Source organism: Manis pentadactyla, chromosome 15 (assembly GCF_030020395.1).
Source record: "Manis pentadactyla isolate mManPen7 chromosome 15, mManPen7.hap1, whole genome shotgun sequence".
Lineage (NCBI taxonomy): Eukaryota > Metazoa > Chordata > Mammalia > Pholidota > Manidae > Manis > Manis pentadactyla.
In genome coordinates this window covers 2,133,477-2,160,733 of record NC_080033.1, presented here as the reverse complement: position 1 = coordinate 2,160,733, position 27,257 = coordinate 2,133,477, and the positions used below count along the sequence as shown (strand labels likewise).

The following is a 27,257-nucleotide window of genomic DNA, read 5'->3' as shown; positions in this document are numbered from 1 at the left end:
AAGGTTTATGTACCTTATGTATGCTTTTCATTTATTTTTCCCAACAAATGTAGACATAATTCCTTTGTCCCGCTGGAGGGCACAGGACCTCGGAGACAGAAATGGTCCCTGCCTTCAAGGATCTGGGGAGGTGGGCTGGATTATTTGTTAGTAAATTGATAGGGTCAATTAATACATTAATAAAATTATGCATCAGTGATTATGAATTATAAGGAATAAATCACGGGATAGTTTTAGTGGTGCCTGGGTTCCACCCAGCTCCCTGTTGGGTTAAAACCCAGGCGTCCGGGAGATCCCGGGGTGCAAGTGGCTGTTCAGGGGACAAGGTCGAGTGCGGGGCCTTGGGGAGGCGCTGGCAGGTCTCCACTGCAACGCCTCTACCGATCCTTAGAGGGCGCAGCGTCACCCGTGGCTCCGCCCGAACAGAGGCGGGGCCGGAGCGTGCTGTGCGCAGGCTGAGAGTGGGTCATGGGCATTCGTAGCAGCTCACTGGTTCCTCTGTCTGCCGTGGGGCGAGGCTTATGACATGACGATACGTGCGCAGGCGCAGAACCGGCTTCGGAGCATGAGGGGCATAGGGACCGGAAGTTGGAGCTTTCGCGGCGGTGAGTGAGGCGGGGAGGGGCGGGGCGGCGGGGGCGGCGGCGGCTGCCGGGCTACGGTCGGGTCGTGTAGCTGGGGAGCTTGCGGAGGGGTGGAGGGAAAGCCCGAGATGAGGAGATGTGTTGAAGGAGGCTGAGGGGCCGGGGGGAAGCGGAGATAGCGCCTCATAGTATCTCGGGGAAGGAGGGGCCCGAGACAAAGAAACGGAATAACGAAAAGAAGCTTCGAGAACCTGAGAGACGGGAAGACCGGAGAGAGGACGGAAGCTGAAAACTAGAGCGATCGAGTGCAAGAAGTTAGGGGTTCCGAGAGAGGCCAAGGGAGACAGGGAGAGAAATGTGATCGCACCATGAACTTGGGAGATAGGAAACCAAGATTAGAGTGGAAATTAGGAAACGGGAATAGAAGAGGACAGTTTAAAGGCGGGATCGAGAGGCTTGTTGATCTTAACAAAAGTTTACTAGCGAAAATGGGTTTATTCAGGAACAGAGAATTGTGATTTGGGATAAGCAAGCTGTGGCAAAAACCATAGGCTAGTGCAACAAAGCAGAGGGATGGTATTTCATGGAGAAGGAAGAAGTTGGGGGGATTTGTGCTGAATGAAAGCCCATTGGAGAAAAACTGGTGTTCGGGGTGATGGCAGTTTCTCCTTGGCTGAGTTGCAGGAGGAGCTGTTTTTTTGTGGGAGGCGGAACGTACGTCTTTCCCCGTTGGGGTTTTGAATTGATGGGGAGAGTGGTAGGGCAGGAGAGTTCCCCCCTTCTGGCTTCCTGATGCCATGTTAGTGAGGTTTCCCTTTATAGATTTTCACAGACTGAACCATGGGGGGACGACTGACAGATACGGAAAGATGGAGACAGTAAACGGGGAGAACCTGACCCGTGGCAGAGGATTGAGAGAAGAGACAAAATATTCAATGGAGAAGTGGAGGGAGATGATGAGGTAGTCATGATGGCAAATGAGAACTGGAGAGACAGAAATGGAAAGATTCAAAGAGCAAATGAAAAAGGGAACTGAGGAGGTATGAAGAGGACAAATGGAGAAAGATGGCTGCACAGGATTATCAGACTAAAATCAGATACATGGAGAGAGATGAGCCAGACCAGGAAAGGGAAGAACTGAGAGTGTTGAGCAAGGTGGGCTGAAAAAGACAGACTGAGACCTGAAGATGGAGAGGCAGGAGAGAGAGAGAGGGAAACCAAGCAAATCTGTAAGCCATGAGCCTAGAAAGGTAGTCTGAGAGACCAAGCAACGTCAGAGACAGTCACAGAGAAACTACAGATCCAGAGAATCTAAAGTAGCCAAGGGAATAGACTCCTCGAGAGCTGTGGGGATGCTCTCAGTTGGGTCCATGTGTACAAAGGCAGCTTGCAGCCTGATGGGAATTCTCTCCCTTTCATTCCTAGACCTTCCCTGAGACTCACTGGCTCAGTATCCCAGTAGCCCTGTCCCTCTCCTTTTCCCTCAGAACAGGAATTCCCTCTGAAGCTGCTCTAACATCACCTAGCCCGCGTGTTTACCAAAAAGTGATGCGCACTTCCCACAGGCTCCTTCTTCAACGAGAAATAACTGTCAGCTCACAAGTTCTTCCTCGGTTGAAACCTGTATCTGGCTCTAACTCTCAGGGTTGGCCTGATTCCCCCTGAGACCACAGAGGTCAGATCTCCTAACCGTAATGGCCCTTGAGACAACAGTGCAGAGTAGGTGAAAGCATTGCTAATAGCCTTATGAAGGCAAAGTGTCCCAAATACTGCACTGTTTTGAGATGGGCATTGTCCCATTTTGAAGATGAAGGAAATAGCCTCAAAGAAGTTAATTTGCTCGTGATCACACATCTAGTGAATAATGAAGCTGAGATTCAAACCCACATACCTGCCTGATGACAAAACCTTTACCAAGGAAGGCTGAGAATCAATTTAAGTTCATAAACTCTTTTAAGAATCTGAGTGATGGACTTCCCTTCAGAAAACTGCACAGGTGAAGAAGGTATGCCTTCTATTGAGGATTTAAGCAGTTGAGAGAAACAACTTCAAGCACAAATACACTTTATTGTGTAGCTGAAAAAGGGAGTGTTGAAGGGAATTAAGCCTCAAGCACTAAATGCCGTCTTGTTGCTCGGTGACTGTACTTGCGCGTGCCTCATTGTGCCCATGGGAAGCTTTTCTCTAGGATAGATTTCTAGGAAAGACTGTATCCTGTTTAACAGCTCCTGATTTCTGTCATCCTTGCCTAGGGATCAAATGAGGGCTTTCTCTCCGGGCAACCTAGTGTAAATCCTAGAGGAAGGCCCTGATTGGCCCTCTGCAGGTCATGTGTCCAGTTCTTAGCCCAAGTGCTGCTTGAGGAGGTACTATGATTGGCCAGGCCTTTGTAGCTTGCCCAACCAATAGGGGTTCTCTGACTAAATTATAACCATGTGGATACTGTTACCAGAAAAAGAAGTACCAGGCAGGCAAAAACAGTGCGTAACATGCTTGCAAAATGTGCATTAATTTCAAAGGTTCCTGGGAGTTCCTGAAGCTCAGTGAACCCTGGATTAAGAACCCTTGCCTTATTTAGTATATTACACCTCTCTCCTGACAAAGTTCTGTTGTGGATTGGCCATGTGACGTATGTTCCTTCAGGCCTCAGATCAAACGTCTCTTCTGAGGCTCCTTCCCTGACTCCAAAGCATGGTCAGGCAGTTCCTTTGGGCTCCTGGAGCCCTAGTCACTGGATTGTCAGAGTCTGCTGCGATGTCTGTCTCTTGCACCTGACTGTGACCTCCTGATCGGGCTCAGGGTGGCCTCACTCATTACTGTCCGTCCCTCTTCCTAGTCCAGTGCTTTCAAAACTGCAAGCTTTCAGTAAATGTTTCTAAAAATGAATGTCTTCTGTTCTCTCCCCACAGCATTCAAGGTCTGAAAACCCAGGATGAACTTGTGTGCATCCACAGGTCACTGCAGGAGTCGTGAAGTGCCCTGTGTGTCAGCAGCTCGACCCAGGTCCTGGCTGCTTACTCTGTCATCGCCTGTGGTGGGCCTGTGCCGTCAGTGAGGAGGGGAATTGGCTCTTGGGAGAGGCGGCGTTCCCTTCGTGCAGGCACGGGCTTCTCAAAACTGCAGGAGGCGGCGTGGACGAGAACATCTGGTCTCAGGGATCAGAACGGAGGCCAGTTTTGGGACAGTGCTGTGATTAGCCACGGCATGCCTCCTCCCAGAGTTAAGGAGGGCAGGGGTCACCGAGACCGACCCCGGACTCCCAGGGAGGAGGAGGACGTGGAGAAATGGGACTGGAATTGTCCAGAGACACGTCGCCTCCTCGGGGATGCTTTCTTCCGTGATGAAGATTACATCCGGCAGGGTTCTGAGGAGTGCCAGAAGTTCTGGACCTTCTTTGAACGCTTGCAGAGATTCCAGAACCTCAAGACCACCAGGAAGGAGGAGAAGGACACCAGGCATCCTGGGCACCGCGTCCCAGCCCTGGCCGACCTACCTCGCACTTACGACCCACGTTACCGCATCAACCTCTCGGTCCTTGGCCCCGACACTCGGGGCTCTCGGGGGCTGGACAGACACCTGCCCCCTGAGAGAGTGTCCGAGTTCCGCCGAGCCCTGCTGCACTACCTGGACTTCGGCCAGAAGCAGGCGTTTGGGCGGCTGGCCAAGCTGCAGCGGGAGCGGGCAGCGCTTCCCATCGCCCAGTACGGGAGCCGCATCCTGCAGATGCTGAAGGAGCACCAGGTGGTGGTGGTGGCCGGTGACACGGGCTGCGGCAAGTCCACACAGGTGCCGCAGTACCTGCTGGCTGCCGGCTTCAGTCACGTGGCGTGCACCCAGCCGCGGCGAATCGCCTGCATCTCCCTGGCCAAGCGCGTTGGCTTTGAAAGCCTCAGTCAGTATGGTTCTCAGGTGAGGGGGACATTACAGGTGTCCAGTTTTTCCAGTGTGACCTGGAGGACTAAGTTGCTTGCCCAGACGGTAGTATCGATAAAAGTTACAAAAGCACTTACCTTGACCCAGCGATGACTCCTCTGGAAATTCATCTGCAGGTTGACCTGATAAGGTCCAAATACAAAGACACTAATGTTGCCCCATATAGCACTTGAACAGTGAGAAATTGGAAATGTCCTAAATCAGTCTTTTTTTTTAGCAGCCATTAAAAAAAGAATGGGGACCCTTCCTCACTAATGATTTCTAGGGTTCTAATCCAGGCTCTACCACCTAAAAACAGTTATTGAAGTAAGAAGGATGCACGTATCATAAGTATGTAGCTGAGTGAGTTTTCCCAAACTGAATATATTAATGTAACCAACATTCGGATAAAAAAACCAAGTTTACCAGCCCCCAGAAATCCTCTTGTTTCTCTCCCATTCCAGTTACTGCCTTGAAGCCCCAAGGCTTGTCACTATTCTGAGTGATAGGTTATCGTCCTTGTGCTGGATTGTGACACTGGAGTTGAAGATAGAACATCACAGATTATTGCTTCTTTCCTTTTTATAAATGGAATCCTGAAGCGCATTCTCTTTTGTGTCTGGCCTCTGTTACTCGGTCGTAGTGGTGAGCTTTATCTGTGGTGCAGCGTGTAGGTGCGTGGCATCCACTGGGAAGCCCCCAGCTTCTGTTGCTGGGAATTGGGTGTTCCCAGTTTGGGGCTCTGGTGTGAAGGTGCTGCTATAAACATTCTAGAACACCCCTTTTGGTGTCTTTTGGTACATATTTCTGTTGGGTGTATATGTAGGGCTGGGATTGGTGGGTCATCAGTTCTGCATATATGTTTAGTTTTAGAAGATACTGCCAAACCATTTTGCAAAGTGGTCCTGCCAACTCACACTCCTACCATTGGTGTATAGCGTGTTCCACACCACCAACCCTTGTTATCATTAGTCTTTTTCATTTTGGCTTCTCTGGTGGGTGTGTAGTGGTGTCATATTTTAATTTGCATTGTGGGTCATTTTGCATTTCCCCGATGACTAAGCACCTTTTCATGTTTTTATTAGCCGTTTGGAGGTCCTCTTTTGGGACATTTTTCCCTGCTCACATCTTTATCCCATGTGTCTTTTGTGTTGTCCTTGTTTTTAATTTATAGGGCTTTGTAGATTCGGGATATGAGTCCTTTATAGGATTTGCGTACTGCAAATCTTGCCTCCTACGTTTGAATTGTCTTTCATTTTCTGAATGGTGTCTTTTAATGATGTTGTCTTTTCATTTAAATATAATCCAGTCTCTCATTTTCTTTTTTTTGTCTTTCATTTTCTGAATGGTGTCTTTTAATGATGTTGTCTTTTTCATTTAAATATAATCCAGTCTCTCATTTTCTTTTTGTGGTTGACAGTCTTTGGATTCTGTTTAAGAAATATTTGTGGACTCTTAAAGTCTTAAAGATGGTCTATGTCTTTTTCTAAAAAATAATTACATTTAGAGCTATAGCCATAATTCATCTGAAATCAATGTGTGTGTCCGGGTATGACGTGAGGTAGGGGTTAAGATACGTTTCCTTTCGATACCATTTTTTAGCCGTGTTACCGTGGATGAGTGACCTCAGTTCCCCCATACGTGGGGTGAGAATAAGGATAGCTCTCATGTTGCTTAATGGTTGAGAGGATGAAATGAGCTGGTAGGCGTAAAGCATTTAGAGGAATGCCTGGCACAGAGGAAGGACTCAAAGAAAGGTTAACTATGAATAATTAGTATCATACACCAGGCTGTGTGCCAAACACTTTATGTGTATCCCACCACCAGCATCCAGGTGGAAAATGTGTTTGAGGGATGGGACTGCTTGCCCCAAATCCGTGGCGCTGAGCAGCGAAGGTGGCTTCCAAACCCAAGCCTGTGGGACTCCAGGGTCTGAGTGGGGCGGGGGCGGCATTTGCTCAGGTTTTTGTTTGGGGCAGGGTGAGCAGCTGGTGCCCCGGCCCAGGGTCCTGTCCTGACTGCACCCTCCCCACCCCAGGTTGGCTACCAGATCCGCTTTGAGAGCACGCGTTCAGCGGCCACCAAGATCGTGTTCCTGACGGTGGGGCTGCTGCTGAGGCAAATCCAGCGGGAGCCCAGCCTGCCGCAGTACCAGGTCCTGATTGTGGACGAGGTCCACGAGCGGCACCTCCACAACGACTTCCTCCTGGGCGTCCTCCGGCGTCTGCTGCCCCGGCGGCTTGACCTCAAGGTCATCCTCATGTCGGCCACCATCAACATCTCGCTCTTCTCCAGCTACTTCGGCAGCGCCCCCGTGGTGCAGGTGCCCGGGAGGCTCTTCCCCATCACGGTCAGTGCTGGCCCTCCCCCACATCCCCGGGCCGCCCGCCTGGTCTCTGGCCAGCCCGGACATGGCCTTTCTCTGCGGCTGAATGCCATCCCTCAATTCAGGACATTCTCTCTCTATTTTAAAGCTGCCATGTTTTCTGACTATTTACAATGTGCTGGGCAGAGTGCTAAGCGCTTCTGAAAGGAGACCCAAGAATGTAAAGGCTCAAATAAGATAGGAGTTTGTTCCTTTTCTGTAATAGTCCAGCTGGCGCAGGCTGGTGGCAGTGCTGTTGCATGTGGTCCTTCAGGGACCCAGGCTCCTCCTCTCTCCTTGTTCTACCGTCTCATAGGGCAGAGTTTCTCACACTCCACATTCTTGACATTTGGGGCTGGATCATTCTTGGTTGTGGGGCTGCCCTGTGCATTATAGGGGGTTTATAGCACCCTGGCCCCTACCCACCAGATGTCAGCAGCATTCTCCTCCCTGAGTTGTGATGGCCAAAAATGTTTCTGTATGTTTCTTAATGTCCCTTGGGGGCAGAGCCCCCCTCCAGCCCCCCCAGTACCGACCACTGTCCCAGGGAGTTGCCCTGGTCTGTGCGGTCAGTGTGGGGAGAGGGAAGGAGCCGCAGCCCAGGGAAAGCTGTGTCTGTAGGTGGGACGTGACCTCGCAGCTGCTTCTGTCTCATCTCCGAGCCCCACTGGCTGCAGGGAAGCTGGCAAATGTTAGCTCGCTGTCAGTGACGGCGTGCCAAGGAAGGAAAGAACAGACTTCCTGGGGACACGATGGGTCTCCCACACCACTCGACATGCCTGATCCCCCCCCCCCCGTGCCCACGGTGGTCCTGGGGTGGGCCTGACTCGCCCGCATGTCATTAAACACGCCACCCACCTGAGATGCAGCTTCTGCTGAAGAAGCTGGACAAGTGACAGACCTTCCGGGTGAAAGAAAGACGAGTATGGTCTTCATGAGAAATAGTGCTTTCTAGGTCCTCTTATAATTTTCTGGACTCAAACCAGGTGGAGAGCCTTTTCAACACCCCAGATCTTCAGTTCCCCCAGATGCTTTTTCCATACAGCCCCCCATCTCTCCACCTATCTGCTGTGGCTTGAGTATTGGTTTTGTCAATAATAATTGCTCCACAATTAGCACACAGGAGCTCATGCGAGCCCCTTACCACAGCCTTGGTATTGCGGTGCCAGGAATTTCTACCCACTAGGGTAAAACTGATGCTTAGAGATGGACTTGACTCCCGCCCTCAGACAGACGTGGCCCTGTGCTGCGTCGCCTCTGTTTGCCCTTCCAGATCTCCTTTTCCCTTCCTCACCTCCTGTCTTTCCCAGGAGGCTGACCACTAATGGACCCTCTCCCGCTGGCTTCTGGTCGGCCGGTCCCCAGGCCTGCAGTGGACTGTGTCCCTCAGCTGAAGTCCCAGCTGCTTTCAAGTCCGGCTGCTCTCTCCACCCAGTTCTCTCCTTTGTGGTTTTGATAACCCCTCCTTCCTCTTGTAGCTTTGGACCAAAAATTGGTAACAGCTCTGAAGTTCTGGCACCAGGGAACCGCACTGTCCCTTGTGGCTTCTGGTTCTAAGTACTCATCAACCTGTCTTCTAAGCAGCCATAAAAAAGAGTGAGGATGCTTTCTGAGAGGTGATTTTTCTAGAGTTTTTATCCTGGCTCCACCTCTTAAATGTTGCTGTTGAAGTTATACTCTGAACACAAAAGATTGCATGTATCGTATGTGTATGGCTTAGTTTTCACAAATTAAATGCCTATATGCAGCCATCACCCAGATTAAAAACGTATCAAACATGACCAGCACCCCCAAAGTCTTCCAGTTACCTCAATATTTTGTCCGTTTATTACATCTTCCTCAAATTAACCTACATGTGTGCCGTCTGCTGCCTGGCTGATCTGTGTCTTCTCCGTCCGCCTGTGGACTTCCTGCCCCGACGATCTGAGCCGAGTGACAGGTGTGCTCCTGCGGGGGGGCTGTCTCCTCACAGGTCGTATACCAGCCACAGGAGGCGGAGCCAACAACGTCCAAGTCGGAGAAGTTGGACCCGCGTCCTTTCCTGAGGGTACTGGAGGCCATTGACAATAAGTACCCACCCGAGGAGCGGGGTGACCTCCTCGTCTTCCTCAGCGGCATGGCAGAGATCGGCGCCGTGCTCGAGGCCGCCCAAACCTACGCCAGCCACACCCAGCGCTGGGTGGTGCTGCCTCTGCACAGCGCCCTGTCTGTGGCCGACCAGGACAAGGTACCCGGTGTGGCTGGGCCCAGGGGGGCAGGTGGGGGTCTAGCTTGGCCAGGGGAGAAGGAGGGGCCCGGGGAGGGGATGTGATTCCACAAACCCAGGGCTGCAGGCTGCAGAGGGGGCTCCTCACGCCTTTTGGGTGGGGAAGTGTGTGCCAGGGCGAGCTTCCTGGTGAGGTGGGAGACTCTGGGCTGAGCTTCAGATGGCAAAGAGAATTCTGAGTAGGAGAGGGAAGAAGCCAGTCCAGAGAGGGGGACAGGCTCGAGCAAAGTCGTGGAGACTGGCATCTGAGGCAGGTGTGGGGAGAGGTCAAGAGACCACTGGCTGGAATGGAAGGGTGTTAGGAGAGAGGCCCTGGGTCACTGTGTTAAATGTTTATTGTCATGTAATAAACCCAACCCCTAGCAGCTCAGAATAGTGAAAATTCAGGATCTCATATAGTTTTTGTAGACCAGGAGCGTGGAGTGGCTTAGCTGGATGGTCTGGCTTGGAGTCTCTCCTGAGGGTGTGGTTGGCTGTCAGCTGGGTCTGCTGTCATCCGAAGGCTTGACTGGGCTGGAGGATCCCTCTTCTGAGATGGTGCGCCCACACAGCTGGCTGTTGGCGGGGGGCCTCAGGCATGGTGGATGGCTGTCCCCCAGAGACCAGAGCAGAAGCCGCAGTGTCTTTGATGACCTAGCCTTGGAAATCACAAACCATCTTTCTACAGTATCCCACTAGTTAACCTGTTCTGCCCTGTTCAGTGGGAAGGTTCTGGATGAGGGTGTGAGTCTCACTGGGGCTCCCTGGAGGCTGACTGCCAGTCACCTCGGGAAGAGTCTCTTCAGGTCACTCTCAGTTGTTTATTGATAGAAGAAACAACCTCTGAGTGAGGCCCTAGTGCTTCCCGTTGCACTGAGGGGTCCCTTTGGGACACAGCGGCAGCCAGGAGATGGCCCTTCCCCTCAAGCAGCTGCCGGTCTGTTGGGGGAGATGGCAAGTAGTCGACAATCTTACAAAGAGAGGAAAGTTCTGGATACTCACAGAGCAGTCTTGGTGGATTCAGGAAAGGCTTCCTGGAGGAAGGGACCCCCACAGCTGAGAGCTGAGAAAGCCTCAGCCTAGAAAGGGGGCCAGGAGAAGAGTGTTCCACCTACCATGCTTGGAGCACTTGCTGCGCGTGGACCTGAGTTCTGAGCTCTGTGCACGCCCGTCTCCTTCACTCCTCCTGGCGGCCCTTCTGCCAGGTCCTGTTGTTATTCCCATTCAGCAGGTACAGAAACTGAGGCGTGGGCACTTGTGCATCACAGAAGGGGTAGAGCCAGGGTGTGGAACTTGGTCATTTGGCATCAGAGCCCGTGCTTTTAACCCAAGGTTGGCAAGCTTTCTGCAAAGAGCCAGGGGGTACATATTTTTAGGTTTTGTGGGCCATTTTGCCTCTGTCATGACTACTCACCTCTACCATTACAGCAGGAGAGCAGTCATAGGCTGACCAGGTGAGACTGTTTGACATTAAACTTGATCTACAAAAACAGGTGGCAGGCTGGCTTTGGCCCACAGGGCACAGTGGCTGCTCTGCACTGTTGATCATCATGCTGACTGTCTCTTGGGTCCTGCGGTGAAAGATGGGGGTGGCTGGGGTCCAGATTGTGAGGGGAAGTCCGGAGAGAACGGACTGGAGAGGAGGGCAGGGTGAGACCACCAGGGGCCTTGAAGAGGGCGTGGTGCCTGGGCTTTGCCCTGTGTGCCCTGGGGGGCCGTGGAGGCTCTGGCCCGGGTGGTGTGCTGGAGGATGAGCACCTCTGAGATGGGGACTCGAGGGGAAAAGGGTGCAGTGGAAGGCCCTGAGGCTCTTTTGACCATGGCTGTAGAGGTGGTCGTAGATGTAGGCCTGGATATAGAGGACATCCAGGAGGAGTCCAGAAGGGCACTGGATGCACGGGTCAGGAAGGGCTGAGTTACTCTCTGATGTCACCTCCTCGCTTCCCCCAGGTGTTTGATGTGGCCCCCTCTGGAGTCCGGAAATGCATCCTCTCCACCAATATTGCCGAGACCTCAGTCACCATTGATGGGATCCGCTTTGTAGTAGATTCTGGTAAGGGCTACCCCAGGGACCTAGAGGGAAGTGTGGGGTTTGGAGACGTGTAGGTGTAGGGAGGGAACTCCAGACTGTAGCAGTGGGTGGGTGACATTTAGGGCTGGGAGCACAGACATCTGGATCTTTCTCAGACATTGCAGACTTGCTCCTGCCTCAGGGCCTTTGCACTTCCTTTCGTCTCTGCTGAGAGCTGCTTTCTCAGACAGCCTCATAGCTCACTCCCTCACATCCTTTCAGGCCTGCCTGTTACAGAAGCCCACCTTGTCCACTGCATCTGAGTGATCTCCCCCTTCCCTTTCTGCTGTCATCTCCCTTATGAGCCTTTTCTTCCTAGTGTGAGCATTGTATTTATATCTGTTGATACATTATTGCCTGTCTTCCCAACTTGACTTCTCTGAAAAGTCAGCTTAGCATTGTTGGGAGACACGGGAGTGGGCGTGGGCAGGTGCCCTGCTGGCCCTGTGACCAAGGTCGCATCGGCGATGCTGTGCGTGGCAGTTTGCTCACTGTGAAATGGCAGTAACAGCGCCTCCCTCGGCTCAGTGCAGGAGTAAATGAGTTAATAGGCTTGCGTACTTAGGATGGTACCTGCGGCAGAGTGAACACCGGATGATTGTTAGCAGTTACCTTATGTCTTAAATCCGGGATACCATCGATGATGAAACATTCCATAACTTTATGTACTACTAAGAAAATTGTAAACTGCTGTCCTTTTAGCACTGACATGCCATTGATTTGAAGGTGCATCCCATTTTCAGGGACAGTAAAAGGTGAGAAAAGGTTGGTGTTAAAATTGATGAAATGTGGCCTTCCGTTCAGCCCCACTGTTCAGATCTGTTGAGACCAGGGACTTTATTTTGCTCACAGCTGTAGCCCTAGTGCTAGTACAGTGCCTGGCATGCAGTAGGTACCTAAATACTAGTCGGATGATGGAACTTTTGAATAAGCAAAGACTTGAGAAAGTAAATGAAAAGATGTGTGGGTGAGGAAAGAATATATTACCAAAATGTCAGGGTCGGGCCCAGAATAAGCTCTTGGTCAGTGTTCACGGAATGAAGGAGCAAGTGAAGGTGTCGGAGTGAACAGCTGGGGGAGGGCTGGGCACGCGGAGTGCATGGGTGGCTACTGCACGCAGATCCCCTCCCTCGCCGCCCCTCCTCCCCACAGGGAAGGTGAAGGAGATGAGCTATGACCCCCAGGCCAAACTGCAGCGGCTGCAGGAGTTCTGGATCAGTCAGGCCAGTGCCGAGCAGCGCAAGGGCCGGGCGGGCCGCACAGGGCCTGGCGTCTGCTTCCGCCTCTATGCCGAATCGGACTACGATGCCTTCGCCCCCTACGCCGTCCCGGAGATTCGGCGGGTAGCCCTGGATGCGTTGGTGCTGCAGGTGAGACGTGGGCAGGGAGGGGACTGCGTCCTGGATGTTGGGGCCTGGGAGGAACTTCAGAGATGTTTAGACAGACCCTGTCCCAGGATTTCAGGACCAGGAAGGGCAGGGCTGGGCAGGCCACTGAGTGCGACTCATCCCTTCCAAGTGTCAGATCCCATGTTTAGATGCGAATTGTCTTCCAAATGCACAGAGTCATGGCTTAGAATGCTTTCAGCTATAACAGAGTGGCCTTTAAAACCGGGGTTTCTGGATACATTTTATGTCATGACTCATGTCACAGTAGTTAGTTTCACTTAGATTAGGCTGCTGGGACAAAAGACCCACACATATAAGGGCCAGCACAGCCGGACGTGAGTTCTCAGGTTGGTGGGCCGCTTCCTGTATGCAGGGAACCAGGCCCCCTTCCTCCTGGGGCTCTATCGCCCCCCTGGGGTCTCTTCATCAGCTGTGCCGGCCAGCGGTGGGAGGAGCCTGGGGATGAGTTGGGTGGGCGGAGGGCCAGGTCCGCTCGTGGTGGTTCCCTGCTCAGAGCGCCCCAGAGGGGAGGCTGGGCAGCGCCGTCTCTGGGAAGTGGGGAGGAGCCCATGGCATCTGCCACGCAGGTGTGAGCGTAGGAGTGGCCCAAACCAGCCTCCTTCCTGGGCTGATGCACTCTGAGAATTTGTATTTGACTTAATTTTTTTTAAATGCCAATTATGACCCACTCTGTGGAGTTCCTGACCCGCATAGCCTGCTGTTCGAAGAACACTGGCTTGAACAGTATGGAAAATGTACCATTTCACATAAGAAGTCAACCAAGCTAGGGAGGCTCCTGGCCTGGTTAGGTGAATGGATCAGTGCCTTTATAAAGGGTTGGGAGCTTTTTCTGTTTTTCCAGCCTCTGTCTGCCAGCAGCTCCTGATAATTATTATCTCCTAATAATGATGATGATGAAGATCTTGGCGATGGTACTTATTGTGGGCTAGGCACCATTGCTCTATGTACATAACTTTTGATCTTCACGAAAACCCTTTGAGGTAATCTCATCGTTCCAGTTTATGGATGAGGAAACAGATGCCCAGAGAGGTCAGGTAACTTGATGCCGGTCACGCAGCTGGCCAGCAGCAGAGCCTGCTTCACGAGTGCCCTCTGGCTCTGGCAGCCATGGGTAGAAGCACCCTGAGGCAGAAGCAAAGAGCTGCCCCGTGTGGGTCTTGCTTTTAAGGCCACGGGACCCTTTCCCAGAAGCCCCCGGCTGATCTTCCCTCCTGTCAGCAGAATTGAGTGTCAGGGTCACTGCGTCTGCTCTCTGACCTGGGGTTGTCCGGGGGCATGGCGGGGCCTGAGTGGCCAGAGCAGGGACTTGCAGACCCAGCTACACGTTGGAATCGTGGAGAGCTTAGAAAACAAGTATGTGCCTTAACCCACACCCAGAGCTTCTAATTTAAAGATCTTCTAATGAGTGTTGAGTGCTCTCTCCAACATACCAAAGTTTGGTGCGCAGGGAGGAGGGTGGGCGGCCCGAACTCGGTGCCCTCTGCATCAGGGCCGGGCGCGCAGGTCCCTCACTGGGAGACCGGCTGAGCGCCCAGGCCCTCTGAGCTTTCCTTTCACACTCTCACGGGCACTCGAGCCGCCATGCCAGCTCTTCCTTCACTCGCCCTCAGGATGTACTGTTAGCTTATCCCATGCCACGCCTGGTGATGGGTACGTGTTTCACTTCACTGTCCCCACACCTGCTGCCACTCTGGGCCTCTGAATTAATCAGGATTTCTTGGTCAAAAGTGAGAGAAACCCAACTGAAACTATTGTAAGCAGGAAAGGGAATTTTATAGATCTGTGTGTCTATTGTGGGAGGTGTTCCTGGCTTAGGAACAATTAAGGATTCCTCCACTGACTGTGGGTGGGCCAATATCCAGCAGTGGGAAAATACACAGCAGCTCTGGGCTTCTGTCTGGGCTCCTCACACCGGAGAGGGTGCCGGCAAAGTCCCGGGGAGGATTCTGATTGGCCCAGCTCAGGCAGCTGGGGACTGAGAAACTGAGACTGGTCCAGCTTAGGTCGTGTGCTCGCCCCCTGGCCAGGATCTGAGAGAAGAGGTGCTGGGCAGGCAGACAGATGGTGGCTGTCCCCCCACCCCCGTGTCTGCACGATGGGCCTTGACATTGGGAGTTTTAAAGTATTGCAAGTTTGTGATTGCTGACTCCTGCCAAATGCTCCACAGTGGCCCGTGTGTTCCCCATTCCTGAGAGTTTCGGTTCTCATTCCAGATGAAGAGTATGAGTGTGGGGGATCCCCGATCCTTCCCCTTCATCGAGCCCCCCCCACCAGCCAGCCTGGAAACGGCCATCCTCTACCTCCGGGACCAGGGAGCCTTGGACAGCTCAGAAGCCCTCACGCCCATTGGGTCCCTGCTGGCCCAGCTGCCCGTGGATGTCGTGATTGGTGAGGACTTCCCTGGGGTGACCAGCTGGGTCTCCAGCAGTGGGCGTGGCATACCACTCACTCTCTGAGTGACACGTAGGCAAGCGCGTTCCTTCTCTGGGCTCTGTTCATTCACTCACAAGTCCTCAGCGCCAGGCACTGTTCCAGGCACCAGGGATCCAGCAGTAAACAAGTGTGTGTTTCAATACTTCTCTCTGCACAGCCCATCCTCAGCTCCACCCTGGTGGCCCCTCTTTTGCTGTTGTAAGGATGCCGGAGCTGCCTGCTCCTTCCTCTTGCTCATTCCTGAGTCATCCCTGCCCCTCCCAAGAAGCTCGCTGACCAAAGCATGTTCATCTGGCGTGATTTTCCTGACTCGAGCCATTCTATTTCTGCCACTAATCTGCAGCCCACGGATATTCCTCACTGAGCATGACACACCCTGCCCCTGTGGCACCATTTCCCAACATGATGTTCTGTAGAACCTTCTGCCTGTGTTACTTCGTTGAAGTCTCCTGTCATTGCAAAACCCGGGAGCTTCAGTGCAGACAGGAGGCTGTGTAGCAGCAGCTCTGAGGGCCTCCCATGGCTACGAGATAGTTACTTTTCTTTGTTTTGAGAGGAAACAGGGCTAGAGCAAGGAGAATCAGATCTGAGAAGAAAAAGGACATTCTGTGAGCATTTGCTGTGTGTCAGACAAAGGCTTTATGGACCTTATGTCAGTTCATTCTCACCTGGTAAGGTCAGGGCCTCTGGGCGCCCCTTCGTACAGACGAGGCATGTGAAGCTCAGCCAGGGGTGGAGAGACATGGAGGGTCTGGAGCACGGGAGCCATAAAGCCGGGATTTGATCAGGCAGGAGGCAGGGTAGGAATGAGTCACTTTCCAAATGAGGAAAACGAGGCTCAGAGAAAGGTTGTCGTTTGCTCACCCAGTGTCACACATAGGGCAGAGCTGGGAGGTGACCCGGTCAGCAGTCTTACTCTGTGCCGGTGAGGCCCCGAGCCCCTCACAGGTGAGACAGTTCATCCTCACAGCCAGTAGACTCTGCTGTTCACCCATTTCACAGATGGGGAAACAGGCACAGAGGGTTGGAGGGACATGCCAGAGGTGACAGCTGGGGGTCCTGCACAGCCTTGTTTTACTGCCTACCTTTATTTTACGGGGCTAGATGTGTACTAGGAACTTTTCCAGAGAGGCCATCAGTGAGGATGAGTCAGATGCATGACGTGCAGGCACTGACGGGGGCAGGCGGCTCACATCTGGCTAGTGCAGCCAGGGAATGGCATTCCTGCCTTCCTGTCCGGGCTGCTGGCAGAGGGCAGGGGCTCTCCCCCCCGTTCCTTCCTCCCCGCCTGCCCCACTGTGCTGGCTTCCTCCCCCTTTCTCGGCCCCTCTTTCCTCCCTCTGGGTCGCCCCTCCTTCCTCTGCCTGCACCTTGGAGGAGAGCCCACGGCTGTGGTGGCCATGCTGGCAGTAGTAGCCCTCGCCTCAGCGCCTGCCACACACCCAGGGAGGCGGGAACTGTGGTTCTCTCAGCTGCAGTGGGGACACCGGGGCCTTGCCCAAGGTTATGTGACCATAGTGCAGTGTGGGTTTGATCTGTCCCTCTGGGCGAGGTAGAGGGAGGTCGGGGGGGCGCAGGATGGGGCGGGAGCTCCCGAGGCTCAGCCTGGAATCTGCCCCAGGGAAGATGCTGATCCTGGGCTCCATGTTCCATCTGGCGGAGCCCATGCTCACCATTGCGGCCGCCCTCAGCGTCCAGTCCCCCTTCACCCGCAGCGTCCAGAGCAACCTGGAGTGTGCGGCTGCCCGGCGACCCCTGGAGAGTGACCAGGGTGACCCCTTCACGCTCTTCAATGTTTTCAACAACTGGGTGCAGGTGAGGCTGGTGACCGGGCCACATGTCTGTCTCGTTCTGCGTGGGACCAGGGGCTCCCGGAGGCTGTGGCTTCTCGTGCCTCCCACCCCCACCCAAGGGGGTCTTGTCTCCACCTTCCATTCCCACAGGCATGGGACCAGCACATGCAGGGTGGCACCTGGATGTCCAGCCCATGTTCCCCGAGCCCCTCCTCGGGACCTGGCCCCGTGCTGGGCTGTACTGGGGATACAGTGGCTAAAACCACCTGGACCTGCCCTCCTGGGGCACACAGGCCAGTGTAGGGAGGCAGACCCATCCTAGACAGTGACCGCCCAGAACGGGCTGTAGTGGGGAGTCCAGGGCACTGAGAGAGCCCAGAGGGGATATCTGACCCCGTGTGGTCTGGGACAGCTTCCTGGAGGAGGGGACAGGAGGGCTGAGACCTGGGAGGAGAGCAGGCCTCCCTCCTGACCCATGTCCTCCCCGCGGCTGGGATTTGGGTCCATGCTGGGGTGGGCTGGCTGGTGGCTGGGCCCCCTGCCCCCTCCGCCAGCTGGAGGCCCTGACACCCTGGTATTTGTACCTCCACCCAGGTGAAATCTGAACGGAGCAGAAACTCTCGCAAGTGGTGCCGCCGCCGGGGCGTAGAGGAGCATCGGCTGTATGAGATGGCCAACCTGCGGCGCCAGTTCAAGGTGTGGCTCAGGACGAGGCAGTGGGGGGGCTGGGGCGGTGTGGGCTCACTCCAGAACACACCCTTTCTCCGTTTGACAGTGATCAGAGTCCCTCCCTACCCCCACCTCCTCCACCCCCAGCCAGCTGGGTGTGCGGGTGGCCCGGCAGGGCAAAGGGGTAGTGGTCCAGGCGGCTCCCGGGGGGGTGTTCAGGGTCAGTGGTCGTGGCGTTCCTCATGAAGAGCCTCCCTCCGTGGCAGTGAGCTGCTGCTCAGGTGGAGTGCCGGGAGGCCACATGGGGCCGTGGCTGGGGCACCAGATCTGGAGCCGATGTCCCAGTGGTGAACCCCAGCTCTGCCATTCACTGCCACTGTGACCCTGGCCATGCTGTTGCGCCTCTCTGGGCCTCAGCTCTCCCTCTGGGAACGGGGAGGATGAGAACAGCAGCTGCCTGCCTCACGGCCATCCTGTGGGGCTTGTGAGTTGATACATGGAGAGCGAGAACAGCCCGCACCCACATGGGCCCCGTGAGGGTTTGCAGAGTTAAGCGTCACTATGCGGTTCTGCCACTGGTTTGTGTCATTGATGTTCCGTGGGTGCCTTTCCACTGAGCACAAAGGGACCCTGCTTCTGTACCCTTGTCAGGGGTCGGGTGGTAGGCCGACAGCGAAAGTAAGATGCGTCCTGTGTCCTCCATTCCCTTCAGTTACGGGTAGGCAGATTGAGGCCCCAAGAGGGTGGCCACCCGACCAAAGCGTTCCATGCAATTTCAGGGGTCCCCACACTGGGGACCACTGACTCCTGGCCATTCTCAGCGGTCACCATCTCCGGCCTTCTGGAGCAGGGTTTCAACCTTTCTTGGGCCCCAGACACTGAGAAACTGACGAAAGGTGGGCACCCCATGCTCTGGGTTGGACATGCACGCACGCACACACACACACACACAATGTCTTGTGTCCCCCATTGGTCAGGGCTTACACACGACACACACACACACACACGCATCTTGTGTCCCCCATTGGTCAGGGCTTACACACGACACACACACACACACACACACACACATCTTGTGTCCCCCATTGGTCAGGGCTTACACACCACACACACACACACGTCTTGTGTCCCCCATTGGTCAGGGCTTACACACGACACACACACACACACACACACACACACACACACACACACACACACACACACAAAATGTCTTGTGTCCCCCATTGGTCAGGGTTCAGTGAGAAGCAGAGGGTTCAGTCCGGTACAGGCAGTGGGAGGCTGCTGAGGAAGGTGTGGCTGGGGAGAGGGCAGGGGGCTCCAGTGCACACGAGAATCACCCTGGGGTCGGCCCTGGGGGGGGGGGTCTGTTAAATGCAGATTCCCTGTGCTGCCTGCTGAGATTCTGATTCAGGGTGAGGCCCAGGACTTGACATTTCTTTTATTTTTTTTAGGTTTTAGATAATTTATTAGGCAGTAATAGATAACTGATACAAGCATACATGCCTGTAATGTTTAAAATAGATGCCATTGTCCCAGATAATAACCAACAATGAAGGAAAGATGTTATTACTGCCATTACCAAAAATTCCTCAGTCATTTGAGTTCAAGCAGTTATAGTAAATGTCGCTGCTCTTACAGTATATACAACTTACCATATATAAACTAGTGCATTCAAGTTCATACTATATATAAAAACAATAAAATTCAAATAGCTGGCTTGCCCTATAATAATATTAATTAAGAGTTTGAAAAGAATCAAATCATCCCCCAGATACTTTTTAAATTAAAGAGACTCCTTAAATACACAAAAATAGAACTTGGCATTTCTGACAAATCCCTGGACGCCCCGATGCTGCCACTCCTGGTTGGAGAGTCACATTCTGAGAACCACATGTAGGAAACCCATCGGGCCAGGGCCGGGGCAGCCCTGGAGGGGCTGTCAGGGTGTAACCCGCAGGAAGGGCCCTGGGCAGTGAGCGCCCGGCCTCCCGTACCCCCTGACTCCAGCCCAGGTGTTCATTGGCCAGAGACCACGGTGGCTCCATGGAGCAGCCGTCTGTGCCCACATTGTTGTTACACAGTCCCTTACAACCCCCAGCAACCCAACAGGAAGTCCTGGGAGGGGTCCCCATTTTCCATTTGAAAGAAAATTAGAGCTCAGAAGGGAGAGATAGTTTGCCAGCAAGCAGACTGGAAGCTTGTCTGGTCCAGAGCCCACTCGGCCTGCCACGTCCCTCACGCGGACTCCACTGCCCCCAGGAGCTGTTGGAGGACCATGGGCTGCTGGCTGGCGCCCGGGCCCCGAAGCCAGGAGACAGCTGCAGTCGGCTGCGGGAGCGCCGGGAGCGCCGGGCGCTGTACCAGCTGAAGCGGCAGCACGAGGAGGGCGGGGCGCGCCGGCGCAAGGTGCTGCGGCTGGAGGAGGGCCGGGCCAGCGGCTCCAGCGATGAGGAGCGGGGCAGCGCGGCCTCCCGGCCGGCCGGCGACCAGGTGGACATCCAGGTGGGCGCCCGGGGCTGTCTGGAGCCTGGGGCAAGCGGGGGTGGAGTTTACCAGAGTAGGGACATGGCCTACCTTGGGTTCTGAGGGGACACGGGCCTGCCCTGGGGGCTTGAGGGGGTACGGGCCTGGCCCGGGGTCTGTGCGGACACAGGCTCTCCCTGGGGTCTGAGGGGACACGGGCCTGCCCTGCCCTCAGGAGATGGGTTTCCATGGACGGGCCCTGGTCCTGGCAGTCTACAGGACCCCTGGGCCTGTATGTCCTAATAGTAGCCCCTGGGTAGTGGGGAGCCCCCAGGAACCCACCTCCCCTGCCTTCCCGCCAGGATGTGAAGTTTAAGCTGCGGCACAACCTGGAGCAGCTGCAGGCGGCTGCCAGCTCGGCCCAGGCCCTGAGCCGGGACCAGATGGCCTTGCTCAAGCTGGTGCTGGGCCGGGGCCTCTACCCCCAGCTCGCCGTCCCAGACCCGTTCAATAGCGGCCGCAAGGATTCGGACCAGGTGGGCCTCTCTGCTCCTGTCCCATGTGTGTTTTGTCACTCAGCGCATCTTCGAGGCGCTTACTCTGTGCTGGGGACACAGCGGTGACTGGAATAGTCCTGGCCCTGTCCTCATGGGACTCCAGTGTGGGGGACAGACCTGTCCCAAGATATGACTCAGAGTGGTTGGGGCTGGTGGGGCACAGAGGAACACCTGGACTGCCTGGGAGGACGTCAGGGAAGGCTTCCTGGAGGAGGGGATTTCTGAGTTGAGACATGGAGGGGGAACCTGGCCAAGAGAGGGGAGGAAGAGTGCCCCGGGTGGCAGGAGGAGCAGGTCCAAGGGCCTCTGTCTCCTGGCGCCTGCCTTTGGCCTTTCCAGATTTTCCACACCAAGACCAAGCAGGGTGCTGTGCTGCACCCCACCTGTGTCTTCGCCAGCAGCCCTGAGGTGCTGCACCCACAGGAGCAGGAGGCCAGGGGCAGCGAGGGGAGCCGAGGTACCGTGAGTCCAGGCCCCCCAGCCCAGCGCCCTGGGAAGGTGTGGGCCCCTGTGCCTTGCAGGACCCGTGCCCGCACTGTGACGGGCTAGTTAGGTGCTTTGCACTCTGGAACCCGATCCGCCTTTCCCCCTGACTGTAAGGGAAGCGCCGTGCTATATTGAAATGGTGAATGGACGAGGTTTAGTTTTATAAACATGTGAGATAAAAACTTCTGTCTCTAATCTTTAACTGCTATAAATTCCTAGTCAGTTTACCCCCAGTTGCATTGTTTTTTCCTTTATTTTTTAGTTTTGAGAAGTTCAGACATCAGGTAGAGAGTGTGACGAGCCCGCAGGGGCTCACGCAGCCTCTGTGGCTGTCAGCATTCTGTCGTCCTTGTTTATTCTGTTTCCTTGCTTTTTTCCCCTTTTTCCTGGATAATTTTAGAGCAGGTCCTGGACATCATAGCATTTTGTAGTAACAGAAGCAAGGGCCTTTTTCTGCATTATCATAATGCTGCTACCATTCCTGACAAAACAATGTTTCTGCAAAGCCATATTCATTACGACAAAGTATTTAAAAATAAGTGACATTTTATTGTAACACCCATGAGCATATTCTTTACGTGGAGTGTAAATGGCCATGTGGGTCCGGAAACCCGTGGTGGGTGTGTGGAGGGGTCATTGGATGGCCCGAGGAGGGCCTGAGCTCCTGACCCTTTCAGATGACAAGGACAAGATGAGCAGCCAGCACCAGCTCCTCACCTTCGTCTCCCTGCTGGAGACCAACAAACCATACCTGGTGAACTGCGTCCGCGTCCCCGCCCTCCAGGTGAGTCCCTGCCCTGTGGCTCCCAGCGCCCGGGTTTGGTGACTGTCCCCAGGGCTGGAGGCACAGACCCTGCCCTTCATTCAGTAATTACCTGCTGAGCACCTGCTGTGGGCGAGGAGCTGTTGAAGGGGCTGAGAACAGAGCAGTGAACAAACAAGCCTGGTCCCTGCTCTCCTGGAGCTCGCCTCTAGCAGGGGAGGACAGAAAATAGCAAAAAAAGACAGTAAAGTGCTAAATGATATGTCAGCCAAGGGTAAGTGTTCAGGGAACATAAAGGTAGGGAAAGGGGATTGGGGAGGGGTGGGCTGAGGGTGAGGGTAGGAGGCAGGTTGTCATGTGCAATAAGGTGATCAGGGTGGGCCTCACTGAGAAGGTGCTATTGAGCAAAGACCTGAAGGAGGATAAGGAGGGATCCCTGGGGAATATCTGGGGTAAGACTGTTCTAGGCAGAGGGAACAGCAAGTGCAAAGGCCCTGAGGCACAGGCGTGCCTGCTATGCACAGGAAATTGCTTGAGCACAGCTGATAAGGGGGTAGTGATGGAGATGAGGTCAGAGGCAGATCATACCAGAACCCCCTTCCTTCCTCCTCCCACCCCACCCCTGGGGCAGGAGCAGAGCTGGGATAGGGTCTGATGTGGGGTAGAAGCAAGGAGCAAAGCAAAAAGGCCCCTGTAGTCATCCAGGTGGGAGGGGATGCTGGCTGGACCAGGTGAAGGCTGAGTAAGTGCTCAGGATGCAGGTACACCTGCGCACCTGTCTGCAGCCAGTAAGTGTGTGGCCCAACTGCAGGGGGGGTCACACCTGCCACCTCACTATATGTCACCTGCAGATCTAGGCTCCGCTATGATTCTCACTTTATAGAGGAGAAAACAAGGCTCTGGGGGCATGTCACTCACCTGAGCCACTCTGAGCAAGAGGCTGAGCCAGAGCTGCAGGGCCTCCCTGCCCGTGAGGTGGGTGGCCCTATTACCCTGATGTCCTCGCTTCAGTCCCCGGAAACTTGGAGGAGAGAGACCCTTGGGGCTCCCCAAGCCTCAGGAGATTTTGTTGATGCTGTGCTTTGCACTGGCGCCGTGGAAGCTGACTCTAGCCTGCTCGGCTGTGTATTCGTGCCGACACTTATTGAGCACCCTGCTCACGCCAGGCACCAGTTACTGCTCCGGGTGCTGGGGTGCGGCCACGGTCACAATCGGCAATAGCCCATTTTTGTAGGACTCGTACATGAGTGGGGGAGGTGGGCAGTCAACAGAAACACAAGTAAGTGTAAACGATAAGGCCAGATGCTCGTATCAGTGCTAGAGAGAAGCAGTAGAGCCGGGGAAGGGGACAGCCATTCGCTGTTAGTGAAACTCGAGGCCGCAAAGATTCGCCGGCTGAGAAGCTGCCTGGTGTTTCAGCCCCTCCTCCACCCGTACAGTTTGTTCATGATGGAGAATTTTCAGCACGCAAGGTAGACAGAAGAGCATGTTAAACTCGTGTTTCACCACCAGCACCCCCAAACCGCCGACCCGCAGCCAGTCCTGCCTTTCTGTCCCCATCCCATCCCATAGAGTCTCCCCCAGTACAGTAGCTCGACAGCTCCCAAACGGAAAAGGTGAGACAAGTCTGCAGCGGGCGCCCACTCCTACAGCCCCACAGACGAGCAGGCGGTCTGGTTGCTTTAGCACACACCTGTCCCTCTCGCCACTCATCAATCTTTTTTGATAGGTGGGTGTGCTTTTTAAGTTTTGATGCATTTAAAAGTAAGTTGCTGCCGTCAGCGCCCTTCACCCTTAAGCACTTAAGCATGCGTCCCATTAAGTAGCGTTCTGTATGTGTTTATGGATTTTGAGAATAAAATTTATGTAGAGTGACATGCAAATGCTAGGTATGCCATTTGACAAGTGCTGACAGATGTCTGCATGTGTCCCCAGCCTGTGCAGAGGTAGATGTTGCCCTGAGCCGTCGGCCTCCGACGCAGGCAGGGACTGTCCTGACTTAGGACATCCTCTGCATTCTGCTCTTTAGTCTTTGTTAGTCTTGTCTCTCCAGGTAGAATGCCGGCTTCCCAGGGGCAGGGGCTTTGTCTTGTTCACACTGTGTCACCAGCCCCTGGCAGTGTGCCTGGCGTGCTGTGGGCATGTGGCCAGTGTGTGCGGGGCTCAGGTGGGCGACGGGCCCAGGCGGGCTGGGCTCTCTAAGCTGGCTTCCTACCCCTCGTACCCAGTCTCCCGTCCCCTCTCTTCCAGTCCCTCCTGCTGTTCAGCCGGTCCCTGGACACCAATGGTGACTGCTCCCGCCTGGTGGCCGACGGCTGGCTGGAGCTCCAGCTTGCCGACAGCGAGAGTGCTGTCCGGCTCCTGGCAGCTTCTCTGCGGCTCCGGGCCCACTGGGAAAGTGCCCTGGACCAGCAGCTGGCCCATCAGGCCCGACGGCAGCCGGGGGAGGAAGAGGAGGCGGCGGCTCCAGTCAGCCTCAGGGAGGTGGCGGCCCTGAGCAGGGACCTGCTGCAGTTCACGGCATCTAAGGTACGAGCCACCAGGGGGCCCCTGGCCAGAGGGGCTGTCCACTGCACAGATTGACTCCAGAAGGCCTGGCTTCCAGTTCCTTCAGTGTGCACACATTTGGGGGTTTTTCAAGCCAGAGAGGTTGATGACAAGCCCAAAGTCACACAGCTGGTATGGGGTGAAGCCAGGATTTGACCCCAGAGCCTGGCTCCAGACAGACTCCTAGCCCCTGCAGGCCTCACTGAGCAGATGTTTATGAAGCACCTGCTGTGTGTGTGGTGCATATTACGGTTGTGCAGGATGTGAGAGGAAGCTGTGAGGTGTCTATTTGTGGAAGGCAGATGGGAACAATTGGACAGAGCAGATTTGAAAGCCCCCCACCTTTTTAAATGGAGAGTTGAGAATTACACCGGATACTACTATGTGCTGGGAGGCGGGGGAGAGAAGGGTGTAATTCAGGATGACTTCCTGGAGGAGTTGAGAGGCCCAGTGAGCCAGGGAAGGGGGACAGGCTTATTGCCAGGGGAAGAGGAGCAAGGTGGTCAGACTTAAGGTCTGGGCGTGGTAGTGACAAGGAGCAAAGAAGTGGCCTGGGGAAAACAGTTGAGATGGCAACTGGAGCATCAGGGTGTGTTTTACACAAGCCTCTAGTCATAAGAGTCTGAAGCCATGTTATGATTGGCTCAAGCAATTAACCCCCATACTGGAAAAGTCCAGAGGTGAACTTCAGGCATGGCTGGATCCAGGTGCGCTGATACTATTTCCCCTATTTCCTGTCTTTCCTCAGGTGCCCTACAGCCTCCGGCGGCTCACGGGGCTGGAAGTCCAGAATCTCTATGTGGGACCTCAGACCGTCACGGCTGCCCCCAGCCTCTCTGGCCTCTTTGGCAGCTCTACCCTGTCCCCCCACCCCACCAAAGGGGGCTACGCAGTCACCGACTTCCTCACCTACAACTGCCTCACCGTGAGCATAGACCCCCACCTTGGCCCCTCACCCTCCTGCCCCTGAAGGTGGGATTTCAAAGTCTTCCACACCACCAACCACATTCCAACTTAGGGCAGGGATATGCTTTTAGAATGGGGCCTGCCATCCCCCAGGGGTTCCAAGAATGGTCCCAGGCTGGCAGCTGGGGGCAGGATAAGGGGGCCAAGCCCTTATGTAGCCTTCCTGCTTCAGAGCGACACAGACCTGTACAGCGACTGTCTCCGCACCTTCTGGACCTGTCCGCACTGTGGCCTGCACATGCCCCTGACGCCGCTGGAGCGTATGGCCCACGAGAACACCTGCCCTGAGGCCCCGGAGAATGGTTCCCCAGGTAAGGACCTGTGTCCACCCAGCTGTCTGTCCATCCCACATTGATTTGTTAGACATTCTGGGCTTGACCTAAACCCTCTGGCCCTGCCTGGGCCACACCTGGGCTTTGTCACAAAGACCTCATTCCTGTTCCTTTGTGTCTGTCTCAGGTCTGCCTCTGTGTCTCTGTCTTTTTGTCTCTGTCGACTGTGTTCTCTTGTTCTTTTCTCTGCCTTGCAGCTGTCTCTGCCTTGGCCATGTCCACCCTGTTGTCACTCGGGGACGCCCCAGTGAGCAGACCCAGCACAGAGTCTGCTGCAGTGCCCTGCACACCGCACACCGGGCCTTGTAGGGGAGGCAGCAGTTGGGCCACATGGTCTTTACCCCAGGGGACTTCTCTGTCTCTCTTCAGTCTCTGTATCTCTCCTTGTGTCTTTCTCCATCTCTCTCACCCCCTGGGACACAAAGTAAAGATTTGCCTGTGTGTGGTGTTAATCAAGGAAGGCTTCCTGGAGGAGGCAGATTCCCCAAAGGCTGGGAGCACCTGAGCTGGGTGCTGGGATCTGGGTGGGGTGAGAGCACACAGTGGAGTGCCCTCTCACAGCCTCCCTTCTCCCCTATAGGGGCTGAGGACGTCGACCCCGAGCCCCTCCAGAAGGTGTCTGCCCTGCAGAGGCCCTACCATTGTAAGACCTGCCAGAAGGACTTCATGTTCACACCTACAGAGGTGCTGCGGCACCGGAGGCAGCATGTGTGAACCCAGCCGGGCTGCTCCTAGGCCAGGACCAGAACTCCCGCCTGAACCCCCAGGCTGGACTGAGAGCTGTGGTCTGGCCCCGCCCAGTGGGGAGAGGTGTGAAGATGTGAGTAAAATCTCATGTACTGACCTGGACCCCCACGCCTGCCCCTGCCCCGCCTGGAAGTCACCGCTGCCCCTGTGGGCCCTCCCCGGGGTCTAGCTCCCCTCCCTCCTGCTGCAGCGAGCCATCGAGTGTCCTGGGGCAGACGGGGAGGTAAGACTAAGCAGGACTTCAGATTCCAGGTACAGATGTCTTGGAAGACACAAACTACCAGAGCTTGCTCAAAAAGAAATCAGTGAATTGAGCAACTCTGTATTCTGTTAAGGAAGTTTACTTGTAGTTACAAACAGAACAGGCGTGGATGGGCTCACAGGTGACCTCTACCAGATATGGAGGAAGGAAATAAGCACCCACTCACGACGTGGAAGGGGACACGTCTGGACTATGAGGCCAGCATTGCCCTCCTGCCAAAACCAGGCTAAGACAGTACAAGGAAAGAAAACTACGGGCTAGTGTCCCTTACGAACAGATACACAAATCCAGCAACTCATATTCAGTGATAACTGAGTGGGATTTATTATGCAAAGTTGGCTTAACATTTGAAAATCAGTCAAAACAACTCACCACATTAAAAACAAAATAAATTTGATAAATTTCAACACCTTGTGGCCTTGGGCAAACCCGCCACCTCTCTGTGGTATTTCTATCTCTGAAGAACACAGCTAAACTTTTTCCTTGAGGTTTCATACATGGAAACCTCAGAAAGCCCATACATATGATCTCTTGAGCTTAAAAACAATGCACATGATTGTCTCCGGCAGGGACTGCAGACCGAGCAGTTCTAAGCAGGAAGGGACTTAATAAGGGGAATGAGGGGCGGGGAGGCTGGAGCCCGCTCTGCG

The 27,257-nt window shown here is 54.6% G+C and overlaps 1 protein-coding gene across 3 annotated transcripts; it reads left to right on the top strand.

Annotated features, from left to right (window-relative positions):
* Window positions 1–526: 526 nt before the first annotated feature.
* Window positions 527–27,016, top strand: DHX34 (DExH-box helicase 34). 3 transcript variants are annotated; one of them, XM_036885519.2, is made up of 17 exons: window positions 527–605; window positions 3,494–4,493; window positions 6,535–6,846; window positions 8,834–9,088; window positions 11,057–11,159; window positions 12,330–12,547; window positions 14,800–14,974; window positions 16,641–16,834; window positions 17,407–17,508; window positions 19,744–19,986; window positions 20,310–20,483; window positions 20,844–20,961; window positions 21,668–21,774; window positions 24,004–24,282; window positions 25,049–25,225; window positions 25,439–25,577; window positions 26,179–27,016. In XM_036885519.2, the coding sequence occupies exons 2-17, from the start codon at window positions 3,789–3,791 to the stop codon at window positions 26,310–26,312; spliced, it is 3,435 nt and encodes a 1,144-aa protein (XP_036741414.2). In that variant the 5' UTR covers window positions 527–605; window positions 3,494–3,788; the 3' UTR covers window positions 26,313–27,016. The 3 variants fall into 3 exon arrangements, with proteins under 3 accessions (XP_036741414.2, XP_036741412.2, XP_036741413.2); XM_036885517.2 differs by having other exon boundaries at window positions 19,696–19,986; XM_036885518.2 differs by lacking the exon at window positions 527–605 and adding an exon at window positions 662–1,227 and having other exon boundaries at window positions 19,696–19,986.
* Window positions 27,017–27,257: the final 241 nt, after the last annotated feature.